The sequence below is a fragment of the Sinocyclocheilus anshuiensis genome, unplaced genomic scaffold (assembly GCF_001515605.1).
Source record: "Sinocyclocheilus anshuiensis isolate Anshui unplaced genomic scaffold, SAMN03320099.WGS_v1.1 scaffold426, whole genome shotgun sequence".
In the NCBI taxonomy this organism is placed as follows: Eukaryota; Metazoa; Chordata; class Actinopteri; order Cypriniformes; family Cyprinidae; genus Sinocyclocheilus; species Sinocyclocheilus anshuiensis.
The window spans coordinates 304,948-327,801 of NW_015542362.1; the positions used below are offsets into that span (position 1 = coordinate 304,948).

The window sequence follows — 22,854 nt, forward strand, 5'->3', positions numbered from 1 at the left end:
TAAACCAAGCAGTTACCCTCAACGTCCAGAGCAGCTACACTCAGTTTAGAAGAATTTAGCATGCACAGACTCTGTCAGACAGCAAAAAGGTATTATTGCTCATTTAAAGTCAGTGCAGTGATTGTATAATGTATCTCCAAAAACAATACTTGTACAGCACAGGTAGTCTTTGGACAGGGCAATCAATGCTTGAAATTAAGCCAATGAGCCTTTTCAGTCTTTTCTACGGTTATCATGGGCATCATCTATCTGACCACTGTACAGACGATACTGTTAAGAGTGTCTGGCTGGCTAGACAGTGTCTCAGACACTAATCGCTAATGATGATGATAATGGAGTAGTAATTTGGTAGGATGCAGGTTTCTACGTGTTCTCGGTCCTGAATCATGTTCCCTCATTTCCTCAGTAAACCTCTAAACTGCAACACACACCCAAAAACTACACAAACATACACACAAAGATTAGGATACCCAACCGGGACATCCGCTTCTTAGGTAACCAGACCTGACGGGGCGCTCAAAGAAAGAGCCAGAGACAGAGAACATCAAACGATAACAATCGGGAGGACTCGTCTTAGGTGCATGGCGCAATCAGAAGGAGGCAGACGGAAATGCCAACGATAGTTCTACAGACAGTGACCTTTAGCCTCGACCCCTTGACCTACTGTTCCGTTTGGGAGATTAGGAGATGGGGTGAGATATCGGATCACAACACAACGTGACTGGGGTTAAGGAGTGTTTGGGAGATTAATGGTTGGAGATTTTAATACAAAAGGTTGAAGGTCTGGTCCTAAACAAAGGTGACCCAGAATTTGAATCCTGCCTGAGTACGGTACTTAGTTTGAGGAAAACATTTCTAGAAACTACTATATTTGAAGGTGCACTATTGAAAAGCGTATTGGATAACCATATATGTCCAAATTAAACATGTCTATTTAATTAGTGACGGAAAGGCTATAGAAATAACTATATAAGCGTAGATACCAATTGACAAAAATGTTCCCTTTATTCAAAGTGTGCACCACAGTTATGTTTGCATTTGGGGTCAAGTGCATTTTTTTAGGTTTTTGATTTTTATATTTTTGAATATAAAATAACTGTTCTCTATTTGAATACATTTTTAAATGTCATTAATTTCTGTGATGGAAAAATCACATCATTTATTTGTAACAAAAGTCTTTTGTAACAAATGTCTTTACTGTCACATGTGATCAATAAAATTTGTCCTTGCTGAATAGAAGTATTATTTTCTTAAAAAAAAAAAAAGAAAGGAAAAAAATTGTAGTGCAATTGTTGATTGTCAGAAAGATTCTGATTTCATTCTGAAGAACCCTTTTATGCTGAAATGGTTCTTTGTGTTAGAGTTTAGGGTTCTTTATCCCCGCCCTTTTGTTTCTCAAATCTGTAACTGTCAAAGCACCTCATTACTGATTTTCTGGAGTTCAGTGATCCAACTACACAGACTGCCAACACACTCTCAACAGGTAAATGATTTCATTCTTAAATTTAAATACAAATTGAACTTTCAAATTGTAACTGGTTTCTAAAAAAACATGTTCTTATCTCTTTTTTTTGTTTGTTTTTGGTCAGCTGTGGGAACTTCTCTCCTCTTCTCCACTAAGTAAAAGAGACAATGAATTTATCATTCATATTGTTAGATTTATTTTTTTATTATTACTTGGGTTTATGTATAAACATACCCAGTCACAAAAAAATATATATATTAAAACTATCCCATGAAAACAATTGTTTTTACATAAACACACTGTAACTCTAAACTCAGTTGTGTATTTCAGATGCATCACATCCTACAACCTCATCATCTGCAGAGAAAAATTGCCACTTAATCACAAAATGATGGACTTAAAGGCATCATATTGATTGGATTGTTATTGTTTCACTGAAACTTGGTCTTCATCACATCTATTTTTTTTCTTATTTTGTGTTTTACTTCTTTATGTATTTATTCATGTTCAATGTCAATTGTCATTCATTAATGTATTCAGCTAATAACTGTTGTTAAGAGCACTGACGATTTTGCATGTCAATAAAAACATACCTAATTTGCACACCATGCTGCTGTTGTTGTTATTGTGGTTGTTGTTTTACTGTAAAACCCTAACCCAGGCTATACTCTAAGATGCCTCATTACTGATTTTCTGGAGCTCAGCCATCCAACTACACAGATTGTCAAGCACACTCTCAACAGGTAAATCATTTCTTTCTTAAAATGTCTATAAATTATAACTTTCAAATGCTAATTGTTTTTTCCATGTCTTTTCTCTTTTTAGTTTAAGAGAACATGTTAAGTGCGACCAGCTCTATTCAGTTAAGGATACTACTCTCCTCTTCTTCACAAAGTAACAAAGATATTGAATTTATGGTCCATTTTGTTAGATTTTTTTATTACTAGGGTTTATGCATAAACATACCCAGCTATCCCATTACTTTAAATTACTTTTTCCTTTTAACATTGTGAAGTGCTCACATACTACTTTTGGCCTTCATAAACAATTGTTTTCACATTTTCACATTCACATTTAAAAAAAAAAAAACGAAAGGAGACACATTTAAACTCAATTGTGCTTTTCAGATGCTACAACCTCATCATCTGCAGAGAGAAACTGCCATTCAATCACACCAAAATACAGATAATGATTAACTTAAAGGCATCTGAAGATTGTGAAGATATTTCACTGGTCTTGGTCACTGGTCTTATGTTATATTTTGTTTTACTTCTTTAAGCATTTAAGCATGTTGTTGTTGTTGTTGTTGTTGTTGTTATAGACAAGAAATTATAAGACCAGGCAGATAGAGGGGTGAAATCAATATTAATAATTAATATATACACATAATACTAATATCAATGATATTAATACTAATATTAATGAAAAACTATCATTAAAAGGGTTATTTATAACACCATTAAGGTCCTATATATCAAATATTTTCAAAGCATGGTTCTATATGGAACCCTATAAAAAAGGTTCTGTTTAGCACTTAAAAGGATTCTGCTATTGTTATAAGCTGAAGAAACCTTTTCTGGTACTGTTTAGAACCATTTTTCTTATACTTGTCTTATTAAATTAAGTTAACTCTCTGATGTTACATAACAGGTTGCTAAACAGGTCTTTAGTCAATTATTGGGAAATCCAAAAGTGCTTTTTTCACAACTGTTTGTTTTGTACATTTGTGAAATGGACTTCTCTTCTGAGAAATATCATAAAGGGAGATCATACCGAAGCGCCATTTCACAGAGTCGTTTATTCTGTCCAACAGTCTGCAGACTGGGAATTCAGGGTAAGCCACACTAAACAGCTCGGCGCATCTGGCAACCTCATCAGTAATTCTAAGAACTCATAAACTGACCAGAGATCAGTCAACACTGGGAGAAATTCCTTGAAATAACACCCACTAGCACCAAGCATGCAATTAATTAGGAAAACACACAGAAACTGTTTGGTGCCGATGGAACTTCCTCTCTGAAGTTCAGCGGCTACTCTAGGGGATAGGCAAAGACAATGGGGCAGGTTTAGTGACTTCATAGCAAAAGAATGAAAGGTACAAAAGAAAAAAAAAACCCAGTTCAAAAATAGGTATGTAAACTGGCATCCAGGCAGCATGATTTGCTAATGAGAACATTTGTACGGGAGGATTATATATGCAGGTGTGAAACAGTTTAAAGTGTGTTTGCACGCTCTTACCTAAGGTGCAAGTCCTCCGAATATTTCAGGCAGGCGTAGATGAATTCTTTGAGTTGCGAGTATACTTTAGGCACAAATTCAGAAAATGGCAGCTTCTTCGGAAAAGGCATCTGTTTAGAATAATTATAAGAGCAAGTAAATAAATACAGTATATTACAGCACAGCACAGAGCAGGTGTTCTGAAGGGTTTAAAATCAGAAATGGGAATCTTTGGTGTTGGACTACTTTTCTAGTTGGACAATTCTGGTTCTGGAGTGCATTTTAACAGATGCCCGTACATGTATTCTTCCAATGTAAGTGCTTTAAATGCAATCAAATATTTTGCTCAAAATCAAAAATATCGACAATCTGTAACAAATGCTGTTGATAGAACACTCTGGGAGATTCCCTTTATAAAGAAAACACAAAGGCAGCTTAATTACATGAAAATTAACAGCTGCAAGTATCACCAAGAAAGGTAGCATCCTTGATTACTATAACAGTATTGGGCAGTATTTCTTGTTGACGTCAATGGGAGAATTCAAATGTATGGCTTAGCTCAAGTATTTCAGGGGATGCGCATGTTAGTAATCAACTTCTTGGACAGCAGGAGGATATTTGTGTCTTTGAGGAGACCGGAGGGTGTGTAACTGAGGGAATCTGTGGGATAAAAACTTTCTTATGTGCCTAATGTTCACCTTGTCGAGCTCTGGATCCTGGAAGGGGAATTGGCCTGCTATTCGCTGGTACTCGTCACGCGACGCCACGGGAATGGGGCTGTAGTTGTCCTGATCCAAGAGTTGCCTGAATAAACAGAATAAGTGTGAGGGGAAAAAGACCTGACTTCACAGATGAACTGATCATAAACCTGAGGGCAAGAGCAGGATATTAAAGAAGACTAAATAATCTAAAAACCATTTATTGGGACTCATAAGCAGTGTGTCTGTGTTTGTGTAACTCAGTCATAGCAAACACACATGACACATCTCCTTGAATGCCTGTTCCCACAGTAATGACATTCCATGCCATTCAATGAGTCCAAAGCATCATTCTTTTATGGAGTGAGTCAAGTGTCTCTGACGGAACGTAAAACGACTCCAGCAAGGTTACAACAATCTTTCCATGTCATCTGCTCTTAAGATTCAGCCGAACAAATCGTAACCATCTCCCTCCAAGGAGCTTTAACATATTTTTTTTCGAAAACGAATTGACATTTTTTGGATTAAATGCTTTTTAAAGGGATCCCGGCACAAAAAGAAGAAGAAAATATTTGTCCTTCAAGCAATATGATTTAGTCATATGGGGATAATTTGATCAGTGATTTTAGATGGTTTGGCCTGACCAAATTTCCATGTCCTTCAACCGTCCTGCAATCCACAACCTCTGCAAATATAAATCTCTGAGCACTACAGGCAATTTCCTTAAATGGTAGTTTGATATAGGGCCTTAAAAATGGATATTTCATAAAAAAATGGATGTGTGGTTACCAAGTATTGAATAGAAGAACAGAACAAATGACGTACAGTAAACACAATCTGATTTAAGTTGATTTGGACATAACCCTATTAGCGTAATCCCTTCAGTACGGATTTCTCAAGGGTCATAAGGTGATAACCAAATCATCATTATCCTTACTCAAATGAGGGACAGAGATGAAAAAAAAACAGAGAAAAGGGAGAGAGAAAGAGAAGGCAGAAAGCACCTGAAGGACTGATTCCACTTTTTCAGCAGGATCTCTCCATATTGATCCCTCATCTCCAGCAACATATCAAACAACTGGTTTACTGGAAAACCATAACCCTGCAGGGAGAGAGGGGAAGAGAGGGGGTGGATAATATCCATTTCAGTTAAAAACAGGAAGCAGATGAATGCAACTCTAAGCAGAAAACAGGATGAAATTGTGTTTATACATTTACACTTGATGTTACGATGAATTATATTGAAATAAAACAAACAACATACTAGTGCTGTCAAATCGATTCATCTCGATTAATCTGGTTTAATTGCATCCAAAAGTTTGCGTTTACATAATACATTTGTGTGTACTGTGTATATTTACATGTATATATAAATATATACACATACATGTATATATTTAAGAAATATATGTAATATATTCAAATTTACATATAAACCATATATAAATTTAAATATATATATGTATGTGTATGTATTTATATATACACATGTAAATATACACAGTACACACACATATATTATGTAAACGCAAACTTTTATTTTAGATACGATTAGTCGCGATTAATCGATTTGACAGCACTACAACATTTGTAATGTCTATTCAATGCTTGTCTGTCACAATATTTTTAAATTATATTCCCTTTTCTCAGAAAATATTTCTGTATGTGATTATTTATAACTACGTGAAGTAATCAACATATTTAATTTGATAAATCTTATCCAGTGACACCCGAAGTTCTTAAATGTTATCATTAGGAACTACCCCACTCACCTGCAGTGTATCTGCAAACAGCACAATAAGATTCTTCAGATCTAATATCAGGTCTGGATCAGTGCAATAAGACTATGGAGACACAAGTGAGAGAGAGTGATGGATTACAGCAGAAGCAGAGGAAGGACAGCACAAGGATTTAGATTACCTGACAAAAATGCAAGAAAAAGATATATTTTCAAAAGAGCTGTTCAGTTGTAGTCCTAAAACCCAGAAGAGGATTGGGGATCTCTCTGAAATTTAAGAATAGTGTTTTTAGAATAGTGTTTTTAATTTAATAGTAAAATAAGGTCTGCAGTTTGCTAGCTACACAAGGACAACAAATACCACAAAGATGTGCATTTACTTATTCTGACAAACGCTGCAGTACTTTTGCAGGAACTTACTACTTATATTTTTAAATTACACAATGGTTTCAAACTTGTAAACATGTAAGGTACATCTGTGCGTAATTTACACTATTGTTAAAAATGTAGTGTCAATTTTTCTTTTTGAAATAATTACTACTTTTATTCAGCAAGGATGCATTAAAGGGGTCATATGATGCGATTTCAATTTTTCCTTTCTCTTTGGAGAGTTACAAGCTCTTGGTGCATAAAGAAGATCTGTAAAGTTGCAAAGACTAAAGTCTCAAATCCAAAGAGATATTCTTTATAAAAGTTAAGAGTCAGCCACACCTACCTAAAACAGCTCGTTCTAACACGCCCCCACATACCTACGTCACTATCTGGGAAGATTTGCATAACGCCACCCAAATGTTCACGCTGTAGTATTGTTGTTGCGGCCGCCGCCATGTCGTGAAGGCGCTGTGTGCTTCGTTGTGAAAGCGAAACTACTTTGTTTGGCCTTCCAAAAGAGGATGATATCCGCTTCATCATGCCTGGAGCTGATCCGTGCTGGTCGCTGAGGAAATACTTCAACTTCGCGCTGTCGATCGCCGGATCGGCTTTCACCGTGGACGAAGCGGAGTCCAGCCCGGGGTCGTCACATGTGGTTGCCGCAGGCATCACAATATGGTAAGGGACATAACATTTCCGTCACACGCTTGAGGCCAATCACAACGCACTGGATAGCTGGCCAATCAGAGCACACCTCGCTTTTTCAGACCAATGTCCTTTGTAAAATCGACGCGTTTCAGAAAGGCGGGGCATAAAGGAGAAACAATAATGTACAGTATGTGGAAAATAATGTGTTTTTTGAACCTTAAACCGCATAAACACATTTCATTACACCAAATACACCAAATAATGTTTTTTTTTTTAGCAGCATCATATGACCCCTTTAAAATTGATCAAAAGTGACAGTAAAGACTTTTACATAGTTACAAAAATTATTCTATTTAAAAAAAATTTAACTTTCTATTTGTCAAAGAATCATGAAAAGGTATTTCTGAAGGATCATGCAACAATGGCTTCTGAAAATTCAGCTTTGCCATCTTAATGGAATTAATTACATTTTAAAATATTGAAAACGAAAACAGCTATTTTAAATTGTAAGAATATTTTACAAAATTACTGTTTTTAATGCATTTTTTAACAAATAAATGCAGCCTTGAGGAGCATAACAGATTTCTTACAGAAACATTTAACTTTTAGTGTATGTTGTAAATATAACAAAATAAAACACTATAGTATCTTCAAGTAATGGTAACCACACACCTTATTGTACTAGAAAGCCACAATCCTAAAAACCCATCAGAAACTCCAGAGGGAAGCCATTACCCTTCCAGGCTGGCCATAAAAATTATGTCTTAATTTAACAGCTCAGCTTGCTTAGTGTATGTTAGGCATGTAGTGTGCAGACATACTGAGTGTGTACGCAAGGCTGCAATGGTCTTTGAAAGGGCCAGCTCCCACAATTCTTCCACATAAGCCCTGTTTACCAGGCCCTGTGTGGCGTGCAAGATGTGGTCCTCCACTACAAAAAAACTGCAGGATATATACAGGGAAATACAGAAACAAATTAAAAAATGTTGGAAAGGGTATGAAAGAGAAACAGTAAGTACAATATAACATATCATTAAACTACGTCAATAATATCCCAAATGGGCACAATTAGACTTTCCAGCACACAAAAGCCAGAGTCATTGAACATCCCAGCAACATTCCCAAAAAAATCCCAGGGATCCCACTGTGCAAGTGCCCTAAGCCTTTTTTGTGCCACTTAGGATGTTTGTAAAAGCCTCCATTCCAGACACCAGCCTTTCCGATATTCCCCTTCAGACTCTCGGAATAACACCAATCTGCCACTCCACATCCCCAGAACCATCAATTTTAAAGCTAAGAGTGTTTTTCGGCAGCACTGGGATGGAGAATCAGGAAGGGCCAGAGGAAAGGGAGCGTTTGGCTAAAGGGAGGGTCTGAATGCCGATCCAAAAAATGCTTCGGCTGTTTTAATTCTCTGCTATATTAAAAAATGAACGTAGTAAGCATGTATAATTGATTTTCTGTTAATTTGGCCATTCAAAACAAAATGTGCACTGCACTTACCCGACAATTTGATTGAAGTAGCACCTGTACCCCTCTAATGTTTCATGCTGGAGACCACAGGAAAGAGAAAGAAGAGCTTATGAACATCAGTTAACTGAGCAGTCTACGTTTACAGCTCTTTTTAAGGTTTTTATTATTTAATAAATAAACTAAATTACGACCTCAAAACATTTTTTAATTTGTGTCAGAATTAATTATTTCTTTGAAAGAATGTTACCTCTATTACCTCAATAATAAGTCATATCACTGACCAAATAACAAAATACCTGTACAATGACATTCTGCAAATATCATCAACACTTTAACATACACTACTAGTCAAAAATTAGGAAATCGTATGCAAAAATTAAGAAATCGTATGCTCACTAAGAATGCACTAATTTGATCAAAAATAAAACAGTAATATCGTGAAATATTATTACAATCTAAAATAACTTTTTTCTGTTTTAATTCATTGTAAAATGTAAATTCTTATTATCAATGTTGAAAACAGTTGTGCCACTTTTGAAATTGAAAACATCTGTAACATTGTAAATTGTCTTTACGATCACGTTTGATCAATATAATACATCCTTGCTGAATACAAGTATGATTCTATAGTATGACTTTTTTTACTAACCTACTGTATACCTTAAGTATTTTGTAATGACATTAAGTGCACAGCAATTAAAAAAACAAACTAGAAAGAAATTCGGAAAATATGTACAATTCAGCTCTGCTATATGGAAAACTTAAGTGTTCAACAACTGAGCTATATTTTAACTGGGACAATGTTTCTACATCCTTTTCCAATCATTCTTCAAGCAAACGAAAACTACGTATGAACACCTCTACACTAAAAAATCTACATATGAATTTTCAGGCCCTAAATTAACTATACATGTCAAGTTTCTTGTATGCATCCATTTTCAAATAAGCAGAAACGTGTACGTTATGTAATGATAATGGCTTACCTCACAGTTCCCGAGAGTTTATTTGAGGTGTGGTTAGTGATTGGAGGAGGTGCAGTGAATATGATCGAAGGGTGTAAAACAGACAGTCAGACAAAGCATGTGCTCAGGCTGAGTGATGGCGTACCATGTTAGAGTGAGGCTGCAGCACTAGTCGGGCCTGTTTCCGCCGCTGCTTCCTGTAGTAGTTCTCAAATGTGTCCCGGGCACCCTGGGTAAAGCAGACACACATTCTAAACACCTGAGTGAGAATAAGGCTGTTTACTAACAGGCATGACTCTCATTGGGCCTCATTCATGAAACATAAGCGGAACGATTTTTTGTGTAAATCATTTGGAAAGTGATTCTGACGTAAATTTTCGGATTCATGAAAATGTTCGTATTTTGAAAATGTTAGTTGGTATGAAAGAAATTTACACCTGCTCCCTACCATGTGTAAATGGTGCATAAAACATTCAAACGTTCTGTATTCTTTTAGACAAACTGATGACACTGCATTTTTATGAACCATGTATTAGAATATTTAACGAGTTCATTTGCCCTGTCTTTTTTTCGTTTTTTACTTTTTAACTTTACAAAGTATTTGTGAATCTGGAGGAGAGTTTTTGGGAAGGTCCGTTTTACGCGTAAATTACTCAGAATTTACTCGTATATTTACGAATGTTTAATGAATGAGGCCCATTTTGTGTGAACAGCTCTGTGACCACTGAGTACCAGTCAGAGTATTTCAGAGGAATGAAAGAGGGGAGGTGATGACTAAGAGAAGCAGTTGACACAGGAAAACAGATTTTCGCTTACAGAGGCCGTGCTAAACTTCAAATAAGAGCATATCAGCTACTTTCTCTCTCCTAATCTCATAGTACGATTCAGAATACAGCACAGCAGAGGCTTGTGGTCAAAAAACAAAGGCCCACATTCACCGCTTAAAGACTTGATCCTTTTTCCAGAAACACAGAGTGCAGTTTCTGTCCGCCTTTCACAGATTGCTATCAAAGTCTATTCAGGCATGACACCAACACATGCACACACGTCCCAGTCAGAACAGAGTGCAGAAACAACACAGTAATGCACAGAGCAACAGAGATAAAAACAGAAAACAGTGGCAGTACGGTGGGACTTATCACTACTTCCGGTCAAGGGCCTCTGAATTTATCTAGCCAGAGCAGGTGACTGTACCTCTTCTACAAAGATAATAAAACAGGACAAGACTTGACCACACAGACCATTTCTTAAATAACAAAAGTGAGATATATGCTCGGTTTCAAATCTAGTGAGCTTTTTTGCTGATCCGCAGTCTATATAGGTAGTTGCAACACACTAATAGAGCTCCTCGTGAAGTCCACAAACAGACTTGAATGTCAATTAACTCCACTAGAATTTGAGACTGCTAAGCTAATAACGTGATACAGCAAGCAAACACATACCACTCAGAAATAATGCACTGTAAATAATTTTTTTTTACAGAAAAAGACTGTAAAATGCTATAGTAGAAACCTAACTGCAAGTTACCTTTACATATATTTAAATATGTAAAAAATAAAAACTGTAAATGGCTTCACATTGTATGCCATTTTACTAGGGATGTAACGATTAACCGCGAGCCGGTTGAAAATCGATTAAAATATTTGACGATTCAAAACGGTTGAGATGCTAAACAAATCGCGATTCAGTTAGGGGTAGAAGTTTATATGAATGTATGACTGAGGGGAACTTACTGCCTTTCGATGGTATTTTTTCCTCTTGCCTCTGTATAATGCATATCAGGGCTCCAGACTCATTCTTCCCACTGGTCGCTCTTTTGCTACTAACTTTCTCAGCTGGTTGCACGAGCACATGATTTGGTCGCAATATTTTTTTTATTTAATTTTTTGTGCTACAACATGGGATTATTCAATGCATGCTGATGAACTTTTATCATAGTTTATAGTTATATGGAAACGAAAGTTGTTAACATTCAAACCGTTCTTTATCATCAGTAGTATTATTTGTGATTTGAATTTTGTGAACGGGAGTTTCTCTTTTGCTGTTAAGCCGCGGGCTTCGGATGCTTTCACTTTCGAATTCGCGATCTTGTTGTCACTGTTTTGCTTACATACATCTACACACCTTTCATTTTTTACGACTAAAACAAAAGATGGATTCATTGTTATTCTTACTCAAAAAGCACAACAACAATAAATCAGTAAGATACAATGACAAACTAGCTTACAAAACGTTTATTAACAAAAACGAATAAGATGAGGCACGGCATACACCACATGCTGTATTATATACCGACTAATAAATTACAGAACGTTTAGCAAACACTGAGGAATCAAATAAATAAATAAATAAATAAAGAAACTGAAGCACTTATGAGTTGACCAACGCGGTGGTCGCACCAGAGCGACCACACACAAAATTTAGTCGCACCGGCAGAAAAAAATGGTCGCAGTCTGGAGTATTAAAGTTTTTAAGTGCAGCGCTGCTTTGTTTACAGCGGTAACCAAGGAAACGCTTTAAGCGCCACCTGTTGCCAGAGAGTGAATCTGCGTCTCATTCAGCTCTGCTGTTTCTGAAAGAAACGTACAGTATTTTGTCTAAGCAATAATAAAAGGCCACATTTAATTTAGAATTTGTCTTAAATCTCATTTTGTTCAAAAAAATCGTGAATCGAATCTAATCGTGAAATCAAAATCGTGAATCGAATCGAATCGTGAGTTGAGTGAATCGTTACATCCCTACATTTTACTGTAAAATACTGGCAAATTTGTTTTCTTGAAAGTATATGCTATTTCATTATACTGGAGACATTATTACAGTGAATTTCTGGCAACCACAGCTGCCAGTTTTTACTAAATATTTTATTGGATATTTTTACTTATTTTTAATAGTGCATTTCTAATTAAATTGGACTATTTTTACAATATTTTTAAAAGATTGTTATTGTATTTTAATAGACTTTTATGCACTAAATTAAAATGAGTATTCATAGTAGACAACTTTTACTTTGTCTACCATTTTGACTTTTTGCACTGATTAAATCACAATGCAGGATACATGAAATGAATTATAATGCAGCTGTCTAAACTTTGCATCAGCCTTCACGTTGGTGAACTTATGATGACTTAAATGCTGTCTATGAAGGAAGCTCACTAGGTTTTTGAATAGAGTTGTAGTCTACAACCTTGTCATTTAGCTGATGCTACAGCAAATTACAGCATACGTATTATGCAAGAGCCTTCAGTAAGGGCACAATAGTAATACAGAGTCCCTCGGGGGTTTAAACCAGTAATCATTTGATTACAAAACCCAAATAGTTAACCCAGACCACCCAAATGTAATGATGTGTGGGGAAGAATAAGGTTTGAGAAATAAGAATTGAAGGAGAAATAAGTGGGCACAGAAATGGAAAAGCATTATATAAATTTGAATGACTTCAGAACAACCTTGAACCTTTAATAACAGCAGGGATCTAACAGATATTCTGCTTTGACCACAGAGGCCTTCAGAGCACAATGAAAGACAGAAGGTGAAACAATTCAGTGAGGAACAGAAGAAGAAAGTATAAGAAAGAAAGTAACTTGCTCAACACAAAATGCTACATTTTCTCTCTCACAAAAAGTGCTGGGAAGTCCGATTCATTTTAGCCAGTGGGTTCATTCATCAACTTATTAAAAAAAAGGATTTAATGATTCATAACCAATCTACTTTGCAGCTGCAACTTGTCAAACTGAAAGCTGCCCATAATTTAAAGTAGCTTCAGTCCACACAGTCCACAGTGGGGCAAAATGACTCCTACACAATATACGGTTGACGACACTGACTCTTTGGAGCAGGATGTGTATTACCTCAGAATCCTTAAAAATAAATTTTGGAGAAGGAAAAAAGGATGTTTGAGAAGGATGCCATGTTCTGTATGAAGGGAATTTAACCGAGTGTGTCCATCCTGTTGGCTATGCAAGCTCTTCTGCGGTTACTAGGACTGAGAAGAGCAGGTCTACCAACTGCAGTCTAAACCCAGTTAATCGTGTCCAAACGCTCCATCTCTTATAGATGTTCCTTAACCTAAACAGTCCAAATCAAAGGAGGACAGTGCCAACATCAACTACTGAAGAAAGATGCGCACTAAAGTTCAGCTGAACTTCCCTCCACAAAGGTCTAGTGCCTCAGATCTCCAGAGCTCCACTAATAAAGACACAGCGGTGTTGGCCAGCTGAATTTTGGGTGTGGTTCTCTGGGTCGGAGAAGTAGGATGGAGGCCTGAACTGTGGTTCTCCTTCTCCAAGGTTTCCCACTGCAGCTGGCCCATCACAACCAGCCTGTGTTTACACTGATCAGAACACAGACCAGAACTGTCAGAGAACTGAGACACTGTTCAGACCTTAAGTTCCATCAGGAGTAAAGAGGAGGAGTTTGAGCTGTATAACAAAGAGTGAGCAAACAGAGGTAACTGTGACCCCTTGAGATCTCCATCAGCCTCTGATCTCTGACTCAGTAGCGCCATTAAATCTCAGCGGCTACACTTGAGGTCAGACTGGTTTAAAAGGAAAACACCATTTCAGTTTGGCTGTTTTCTGGCAATGCAAAAACAACAAGCATTTATGGTAAGTGCAAGACCTTGAGGCGTAGAGGTCACACTTTCAACAACTCATGCTTCCTCTTTTCTCTGTTTTCTATTCTATTGCAGTCCGCTGTTCTCTTTTAATTCCACCACTCCAGAGGAATAATGTTTTTCCTCTGTCCGTTTGAACTTTATTATCTGCAGATTCATAAAAATGTCAATTGTTTGATGGCAGTGTGAAGAAAAACTTAAAACACATTGTCTTCAATTTAAGTTTTTCAAGCCAAACTTGACCAAAGAACAGGCTGTACCCTCTGGCACTGACCTCTTCCTTGTCCTGTTCTCTTTCTCCATCCTTATTCTTTCCATCCCTCGGCTTGACTTTCCAATGGGAGTTCAACTTCCTGTCCCTCCGCAGCAGCTCCACACTTATAGTTTCAGTCCTCAAAGGCCTGTACTGTCTCACACACATACACACATGCTCAAAAAAAAAAGACAAGGGTCACCGTGGCCGGGTCACAACCCTCTGGTATGAAGGAAACCCAGGTGAACCCCCTCAGCGTCTCCTGCCGATTCCCAGCTCGGGCCATCTGGAGTGCAACCAGCTCAGAAGTCTTTCTATATTTGACTCATTTCCCTCCCTTCCATAAGTGTCTCTCTGCCCCTCTCACTCGTTACAGTAGCAAGTAGCCGTGTTTACATAACGTTTGTTTAAATTATCAGGAGCGATGTCACACTAAGGCCGATCGCCATATAAACACACAACAGCCTCAACAACTTCCTTCCTGTGGGGGCGTTCAGGACAGTGAATATACAGTGAATGGGAAGTATCTGCTATATGTGCATTCAAACACGGGCATTCAAGAATGTATGCTCACCGTTTAAACAAAAAAGTCCTTCAGGGACATATAAAGTGCAATTCTGATTGTTTTTGTATAAGTAAGCAGTGTGATTTCCCAGGGTCTGAGGTGACTCAAGGGTCATCAGGGAAAGGAAACACAAAAACTCGAACATCTTAAAAAGAAACACATCGACTCGCTTATCAGGGCTCTCTTCTCATTTGTTTGCTTTCTTTCCTATAACCTCAAAACAATGTTTGTGTGTGTCCCTTCTATGACTCCCTGGTCACTTTCAAACAACTCTTGTCCTTTACTTTTCCTCCCTTTCCTTTGCGTCCTCAGACGGCTCCTAGACCTGGTCTCCAGAACTGCTCAAAAAAGGGCAAGACATGAACTTTAAAGACTTCCTCTCTACCCCAATTCCCCAGCATGCCATTCTCACCAGCTTCCATTACAAAGACCACTGTAGTAATGACAGTTTGTCTGCTCACACTTGAAATTTACAGGCCGGAGGGTCATAAAAGTGACATTCCACCAACTCAAACAATTCGGGAGTCTTCACGAGGAGCTGTCAGCACGTACACTCCGAACACAAACACGTGCGTATTCACATAAAAAAAAAACGGAAATACCCACCCAAGCACGTAGACCTACACACAATTATTGGTCGTATTTTGAAGCACACTACAAAAGCAAACAGTTTAAAGACTCTTGACTCCATAGATGCGTGTCTAGCAAGTTAATAGGTAATAAATTAACAGTGATGCATTTAAAAAGTGTTTTTCATTACTTGTGGCTGTGTCAAATGCAATATTTGTTTGTGCAGGAAACATTCCAGGGTACTTTTGGGTGGAGAACATGCTGGTAAACTATGGAGCAGTTTCCACTGGCAAATTTCAGCAAAGTCATGAACAAACAACTGTGCTAACTGCTTTGATTTAAAATCACCAGCTAGCATGGATTAACAGATGAGAAATAAATCAATTATGGGCTGCATGATTTGGACCACAAAAAAAAAAAAACTTAAAGCGATTATTTTGTCAAATATTGCAATTTTGTAATTAGAAATACGATATGAAAAACATCTAATATCCCGATTATTTAAAAAACAAAATGACATTAAAAAAATCACAATGAAATAAATGTTTGCCATGTTCAGCAAGAACTTCAAAAGTGCATGTGATCCTTTTGACTTTAAATTAAGTTATGTTTTGGCCATGGCGATTTTGATTTTTTTCAATTAATCATGCAACCTTACATTGAATCAAAATTATTTACACATACACCACCGTTCAAAAGTTTGGAGTCAATAAGATTTTTTTTTAATGCTCACCAAGGTTACTTATTTGATCAAAATACCATAAAAACAGTAATTTTGTGAAATATTACTGTTTTCTATTATATATATTAAAATATATATTTTTTTAAATTCAGATTTAATTACTGCTTAATACTTTTGTGGAAACCGTCCTACAGTTATTTAGGATTATTTAATAGATAGAAAGTTTAAAAGAACAACATTTATGTGAAAGATTTTTTGTAACAATATACAAGTCTTTACTGTCACTTTTGATAAAATTAATGCATTGTTGCTGAAAAGTATTTTTTTTTTAATTCGGACCCCAAACTTTTGAATAGTAATGTAAAAGACTCATTCATAATACAGTCACATTAACATGTATCACACATTTTACATGAACAACTTCTCATACACACACTAAAAACACACATTCGTACACGCAAACTCACATTTTCATGAACATATTCTGAAAACATACAATCCATTTTTCTCTGATAACCACACATTGCAATGAGAGGCCTTGGGGAAGAAAGTGCAGGTTATATGTGTAAGCGTGAGGGCCAACACAGAGATCATATTCTGAAAAACAAAAAACAAACCTGAAATAAAATAGATTGCAAACAAGACATACTCACCAATACAGTGTAGATGTGTAAACAGCGATACACAGGAGAGAAGTCCACCAGGTCGTGTGCACCAGGAATCTGCAATACATTGCGAATAAATGAGAGGCACATCACTGGTTCAGATGAGCAGCACTAAAGCACGAAATCACTAGGAACAGACAATATTAAATGTTATTTGTCAACTAGAATCTATTTTGAATTCAAAGATCATTAAAACGAATGCAGTGTAATTAGGCCTGGGCGATAAAACGGTATCGATTTTTATCGACGGTACACCTTCTTCGATAATGGTATAAAAAAATTTCGATATAGCGCACGATATATGCATGTGAGTGACGCAGACAGCACACACAAACACACAAACACGGACATGAGTGCTGTGCCTGCCTGTGATGAGGAGATTGTGAATAAAAAAATGAATATTAGTCGAATTTAAAATAAACACTTGCATTTGAATGCAAAAAATAGTACAATCAAATGTTAGGTGTGCATCAGGGAGCGTCATCAGTGGAGCACGAGATGCGGTGATGATGATGTAAATAACGTTGTTGCATTTTAATGTTTTGTTAGTCTAGCCCACGAGACGCGCCGCTGCTGTGTTATGCATTCAAAATATTATAGAAATATAGAAGCTCAATGCGGAGAAGTCTTAGGTTAAAACAGAAACCAAGCCATTCACACAGAACGCATATTCAGCGCATTTTTTTTAGACGGACAAATATGACTGCTGCACTCACGTCACACAGGAGATGTAGCCATGCAAAGTTAAAACAGTTTAAACTTTTAGAAAACACGTCGTGAATTTGTGGAGGTTTATTCCTTTTCACTGCGTCTCGTATGTTTTTAAATGCAATCTGTGTGAATGGCGCTTCGGCTCTTTGGATTAAGCAATGCATAAATACATGATGCTGTTTTGTTCATAATTGTTTATGCAATTTACGAAATTATATTTGATTTATATGTAGACATAATGCACATTTTTTTTATAGACTTGTGCGTTCACAATTTAAATGTGCTGCATTATTTTGCTCATTGCGCCCTCCTGTGGCCTCGGGAGACAAGACAAAAGTTTCCTTAAGACCTATTTAATCTGCATATAAAACATTAGAAATTAGATATTTGTTTAATTTTTATTGTGTGTTTGACTGTTAAAACAAAAAATATTTGTTGTTTGTCTCAATAAATTGGGTTAATTTAAAAATACAGTGGTTAAATTTAAAAAAAAAATTCTATTGTTCTTTGTTTTAAAAAGGTTATAAAAAATTTAAATAATTATCCATACCGAACGATATGAAACATTATATCATTGATACATTTTTTAGCTATATCGCCCAGCCCTAAGTGTAATAGCTTTTACCAAATTTAACTACATCCCTTTGACCTGAGCCACCCTTGACCTTACCGGTAAGGAAAGACTCTTTTCTAAAAGTAAGCCAAACAAATAGACAACTAAACAATGCAAGCTTTGATCTGGTGCCCACAAAATGGCAACCAGGGACATATAAACCCAACTATGTTGTGGCACCACCAACAATAACCCAGAGAGAATGTGGAAAAAACTATTCAGTCTTGATGCACCACTAGGACGGTGCTGAAAATGTCTTTCCGGTTCAGGGACGGCATGTTCACATTAACATGCTCCCGCAGAAACAGTTTACAGAAAGGACAAAGGGGCGCAAGGGGACATCTTTCAGGTGGCATGGGGTCATTAAACGGGCAACGATCTGCATCTCTGGATACAACCCGTTTCTCAGGAAGCCCCTGAGCGCAGAGATTCAAGCAGATTAAAGGCTGGCACAAGCAGGAGCCAGAAGAGGAAAACATGATGACGCACAGGCTGATTGAAGCTTGGAGGGAAGGGAAGGGGAAAAGGTCAAACGAGAGGGCAAAAAGCATTAACCTTACCAGGGTCACTTAAAGGTAAGTTTTTCACTTTTTCACTTTGACTCATCAAAATGTTGAGAGCTGATCAAACAGATTTCTAAATGGTTTAACAATGTTGCTACATCATGAAATTGGGTAAGAGATGACAACATTAGTCAACAAATTACATTTATTTCGCAGCTTTTTCCTCAGCTGCTTTGGTACAAAAGTGTCCGCTTAACATTACAACGCAAACAGAAAACAAAAGTCCATCACCGGTGCTTCGGCACAAACACAACAAGTGCCAATCTTGTGTTGCTTCGGTTTGACAAAGTGAAAACACCATGTCAAAATAAAGTGAAGAAGTCACACAACACAAACAACGCTTATCTGAGCACGTCAAAATAAACTCAACGTAAACTAAACAATGAAGACCGACTGAGAGTGTCTTGACTGCCTCACTTTAATTTGTCTCTTAGGAGCTGAGCGAGACCGGGGATCCTCTTTTCTCTCTGTGCCGGTGCCGGCAGCCACAGCTGGGGAGCACGTCTTGCATGCTCCACACGTCTCACATTGCCGCCTCAGAGGAGCGGGGCAGCCCTAATGACACTAAACGACTGCAGAGCTGAGACGCTCCATTAAGAAAGGGAGGGGATCCTGGACTGGGCAGGCAGCCAACAGCAAGTCCATGGGGATATTAGAGTAAAGCAGGAGAAAGGGACTAACAGAGAGGGACAGAAACAGAGACAGAGGAACTAGGATTCATCGATAGAAATGGTTCCAATTTTTTTTAAAAATGGAACTGAATGATTTTCATGACTTTTGGCTAACTTGGATGGAACACTGTAGTAAAATACTGTGATAGCTTTTTGCAGATCTAAGTCAGAAGAAGACATGAATCAGTCAGAGCTGAATAAATCTGACTTACTAGTTGAGTGATTCATTCACGTTTAACTCAAACTTAGCAGGATCAGTTGACTTCCAGAATAAAAATGTCCTGATAATTTACTTTCTTTTTTCAGTCGAAAAGAAATTAAGATTTTAAGAAAACATTCCAGGATTTTTCTCCATATAGTTTTATTTATTTCTAAAAAAAAATTTTTTTTAAATAGTCTTGCACTAGCTCTGCGATGCGCATCCACAACTCGCATGATGTAGGTGGAAGTACCGTCCCAGTGTTTAAAAAGCGAACGTGCAAAGACTAAATCAAACGCCCTTTACAAAAAAAAATGTAAAACAACAATGTCGGATGATTTTGAAGTTGGAGGAGAAAATCAGATGGAGTTCAGTACTACTTCTGTCTACGTCACACGTGACCTTTCCACCGTGACTACGTAATGTGTGAAGTCGTGGAAGCACACACAGAGCTACTGCAAGATGAGCATTTGTGGTTAGACCCTAGATAAGACCCTCATTCCTCGGCTGGGTTTGAGTAGAGCCTTTTGAAGATGCACTGAAGTTGCAATTTGGACCTTCATCCCGTGGGTCCCTGTTGAAGTCCACTATATGGAGAAAAATCCTGGAATGTTTTCCTCAAAAACCTTAATTTCTTTTCGAGTGAAGAATGAAAGACATCTTGGATGACAAAATTTTTACTCACTTGGGTGAGTAAATTATCTGGAAATTTTTACTCTGAAAGTGAACTAATACTTTAACCAGGAACCATTACTTTGTACTGAATGATAGTTGTTGACAGCATGTAGTTAAAGAAACATGCTATGAGTTTTGGTATTAGAGATACACCAGTCATCCGGCCATCATTCGGAACTGGACAGTTTTTGCTCCAAACATGTGATCAGCAACTGGCTAGTTTTTTTATTTTGTTTCAGCCAATCTCTGTTCTGGACTTGCGCACAGAATGCATTGCAATCATTTCCCAAATTTGTGGGGAACACAGAGACGAGACACTAAAGGCGGATATAAAAAAAATGGCAATCAGTATCGGAATCAGCTCATTTGCTTGTTTTAAAAATGGCAAGCAGAACTAGCCATGAAAAATCATGATCGGTTCATCTCTATTTGGTCTCAAAAGCACTAAAAAAGTTCCTCACTAAGAGGAATCGGAACAAGAATCGATGCATTCCTTATGATTTCCATCTCTATAAAGGACTGAGACAGAAAGAAAAAAGAGAATAATACCCAAAAAGATGCATTTATAGGAATTTTCTTTTTCTGGTTTCATAAACTGCCTGTGAACAAAAATAGACTAAAAACCTGACAAAGGCTTGAAATCAGTTGAAATGCTTAATGGTTTTATTGTGACTCCTGAGATAAATCTTTCCCCCTCACCTCATCTTCCTCTGCATCCTCCACATCCATTATCCCAGAATCCTTTTCTGAAAAGGGGTTGCTTCCAGTTCTGTCCACCTCTGTGCCAGAGCACGCTTCCTTTCGTATCCTCCGTCCACTCGCTGATCGCTGCTGTGATGTCACGGCATTATCACGAGCGATCTGCACTTGTGCCTGGAAAACAAACACAAACAGACATGTGAAAGGGAACGTGTGTAAAAAATCTTTTTAATTATACACACACACACATATGTTGTATGCAATAGTATTATCTTGAGAAAAAATGTTAAAGAGCAGGTCATATGGTATTTTAAAGTGTCCTAATATTGTGTTGGAGTCCTCTACAACAGGTTTAAATGCATCTAAGGTCAGAAAACATTGTAATTTTCTCAGAATATACATTTAATATTAGTCATTTGCCAATGATTTCGAAACGATTCGTTCCAAGCAAGTTCGGCGCAAACCCCTCCCTTCCATAAGCCTACTCTGCTCTGATTGGTCGGCTGGCCAAGCCTGTTGTGATTGGCACAGAGAGGAGTCCTTGAGCAAGTTAGCGTCGCGAGCGCTACCATACGACAGACAAAAGACGCTCGGTTTTAACTTTTAATCCGAACGCAGAACAGCTGTATCACAGGCGCAGCAGCCTAACTAACTTGCTCGTCTCTCCCGCATTAACCCTATAACTGCCGGTGCAGCAAAATAAACAGCAATTTCACAATGATTATAAGTCTGTGCTCTACACTATTTATTATTAAACAAAGTAATTTTAATTAATCGACACATTCTTAGGAAATAGTGGGTTCACAGCGAATTATCAGAACTATTTATTCAGTAAGACAGTAATATCGTGCTTTACCTGGAAACCTAAATCTGCACTAGGTGTACATCACATATTAGCAAAAAAAACTTTTGAGCACTCAATTGAAAATGTACACATAACGTATCAATCGTACCTACAGGTTGTGGTTCGGAAAGCTTGTTAGTCCAAATAAAGAAGATTAGAAGCCGACGAAGATAAAAGTCAAGATTAGAGAAGCAGTCCTCGGTAAAATGACGAGCACACAACAAAAGGTTCAAATTGTATTTCTGTGTTATCCTTGAACACAGCGTCTTCTCGACATGATGTAAACACACTAACTAGCGGAAGTGGGCTGGTCAGACTCGCGAGAGACAATATCTTTATTTATCGAGCACTTTTTTGATTAACAACTTTGCAGACTGTTTTCATTTAAGGATGGCTGCATTATAAACTGCAAAAGAGATATTTTTCAAAAACCAATATGACCTGCTCTTTAATATTTAGTGAGCATATATATGTATATGAAGAGTTTGGTTACAAAATGCTATAAATCCATTTTGATTAATTTGAGTAAAAATGTATAAGTTATTTTTCATATTGAAACTGTTGAAAACGCACAACATAGTAAGTTGATCCACATGTGACAGCCTCTGAACTTGGTCAATACTAATCTTATATGCAGGCACTGGACTAAAAATACATTCAATCAGTCATCACTCCCAAAATGAATTCAACGGGTCATCTTGTTAATGATATGAATTAATTACAACAATAAAAGAAAATTTCATCATGAACATACAGGAACAACATCACATTAAACCACAGAAATTCCAAAATGACATTTCCCTTACATTCAACTTCCAAAGGTGCATTCATCTTTGCCTTGTTACATTCATTTAGTTGACTAGTGTTATACGCTGTATTAACAAAAACATTAATGGCATTAATAGAAACACACTGACAAGCTATGCAATATCGCGTTCATAATCGAATGCGACTCATCT

The 22,854-nt window shown here is 37.2% G+C and overlaps 1 protein-coding gene across 3 annotated transcripts in view; it reads right to left on the reverse strand.

Annotated features, from left to right (window-relative positions):
• The window catches only part of LOC107691897 (exocyst complex component 6B-like), a 106,850-nt gene that overhangs the window by 50,185 nt on the left and 33,811 nt on the right, over window positions 1–22,854 (reverse strand). For all 3 annotated transcript variants that reach the window (XR_001634590.1, XM_016490734.1, XM_016490735.1), the window contains exons 7-15: window positions 21,052–21,225; window positions 16,909–16,977; window positions 9,719–9,802; window positions 8,642–8,688; window positions 7,960–8,080; window positions 6,153–6,224; window positions 5,385–5,482; window positions 4,381–4,486; window positions 3,704–3,813 (exon numbers count right to left, since the gene is read on the reverse strand). Coding sequence is in view for 2 of the 3 variants with exons in the window: in XM_016490734.1 (XP_016346220.1) it covers window positions 3,704–3,813; window positions 4,381–4,486; window positions 5,385–5,482; window positions 6,153–6,224; window positions 7,960–8,080; window positions 8,642–8,688; window positions 9,719–9,802; window positions 16,909–16,977; window positions 21,052–21,225 (881 nt within the window). In the remaining variant the exon portion in view is untranslated. The remainder of the gene's footprint in view (window positions 1–3,703; window positions 3,814–4,380; window positions 4,487–5,384; window positions 5,483–6,152; window positions 6,225–7,959; window positions 8,081–8,641; window positions 8,689–9,718; window positions 9,803–16,908; window positions 16,978–21,051; window positions 21,226–22,854) is intronic.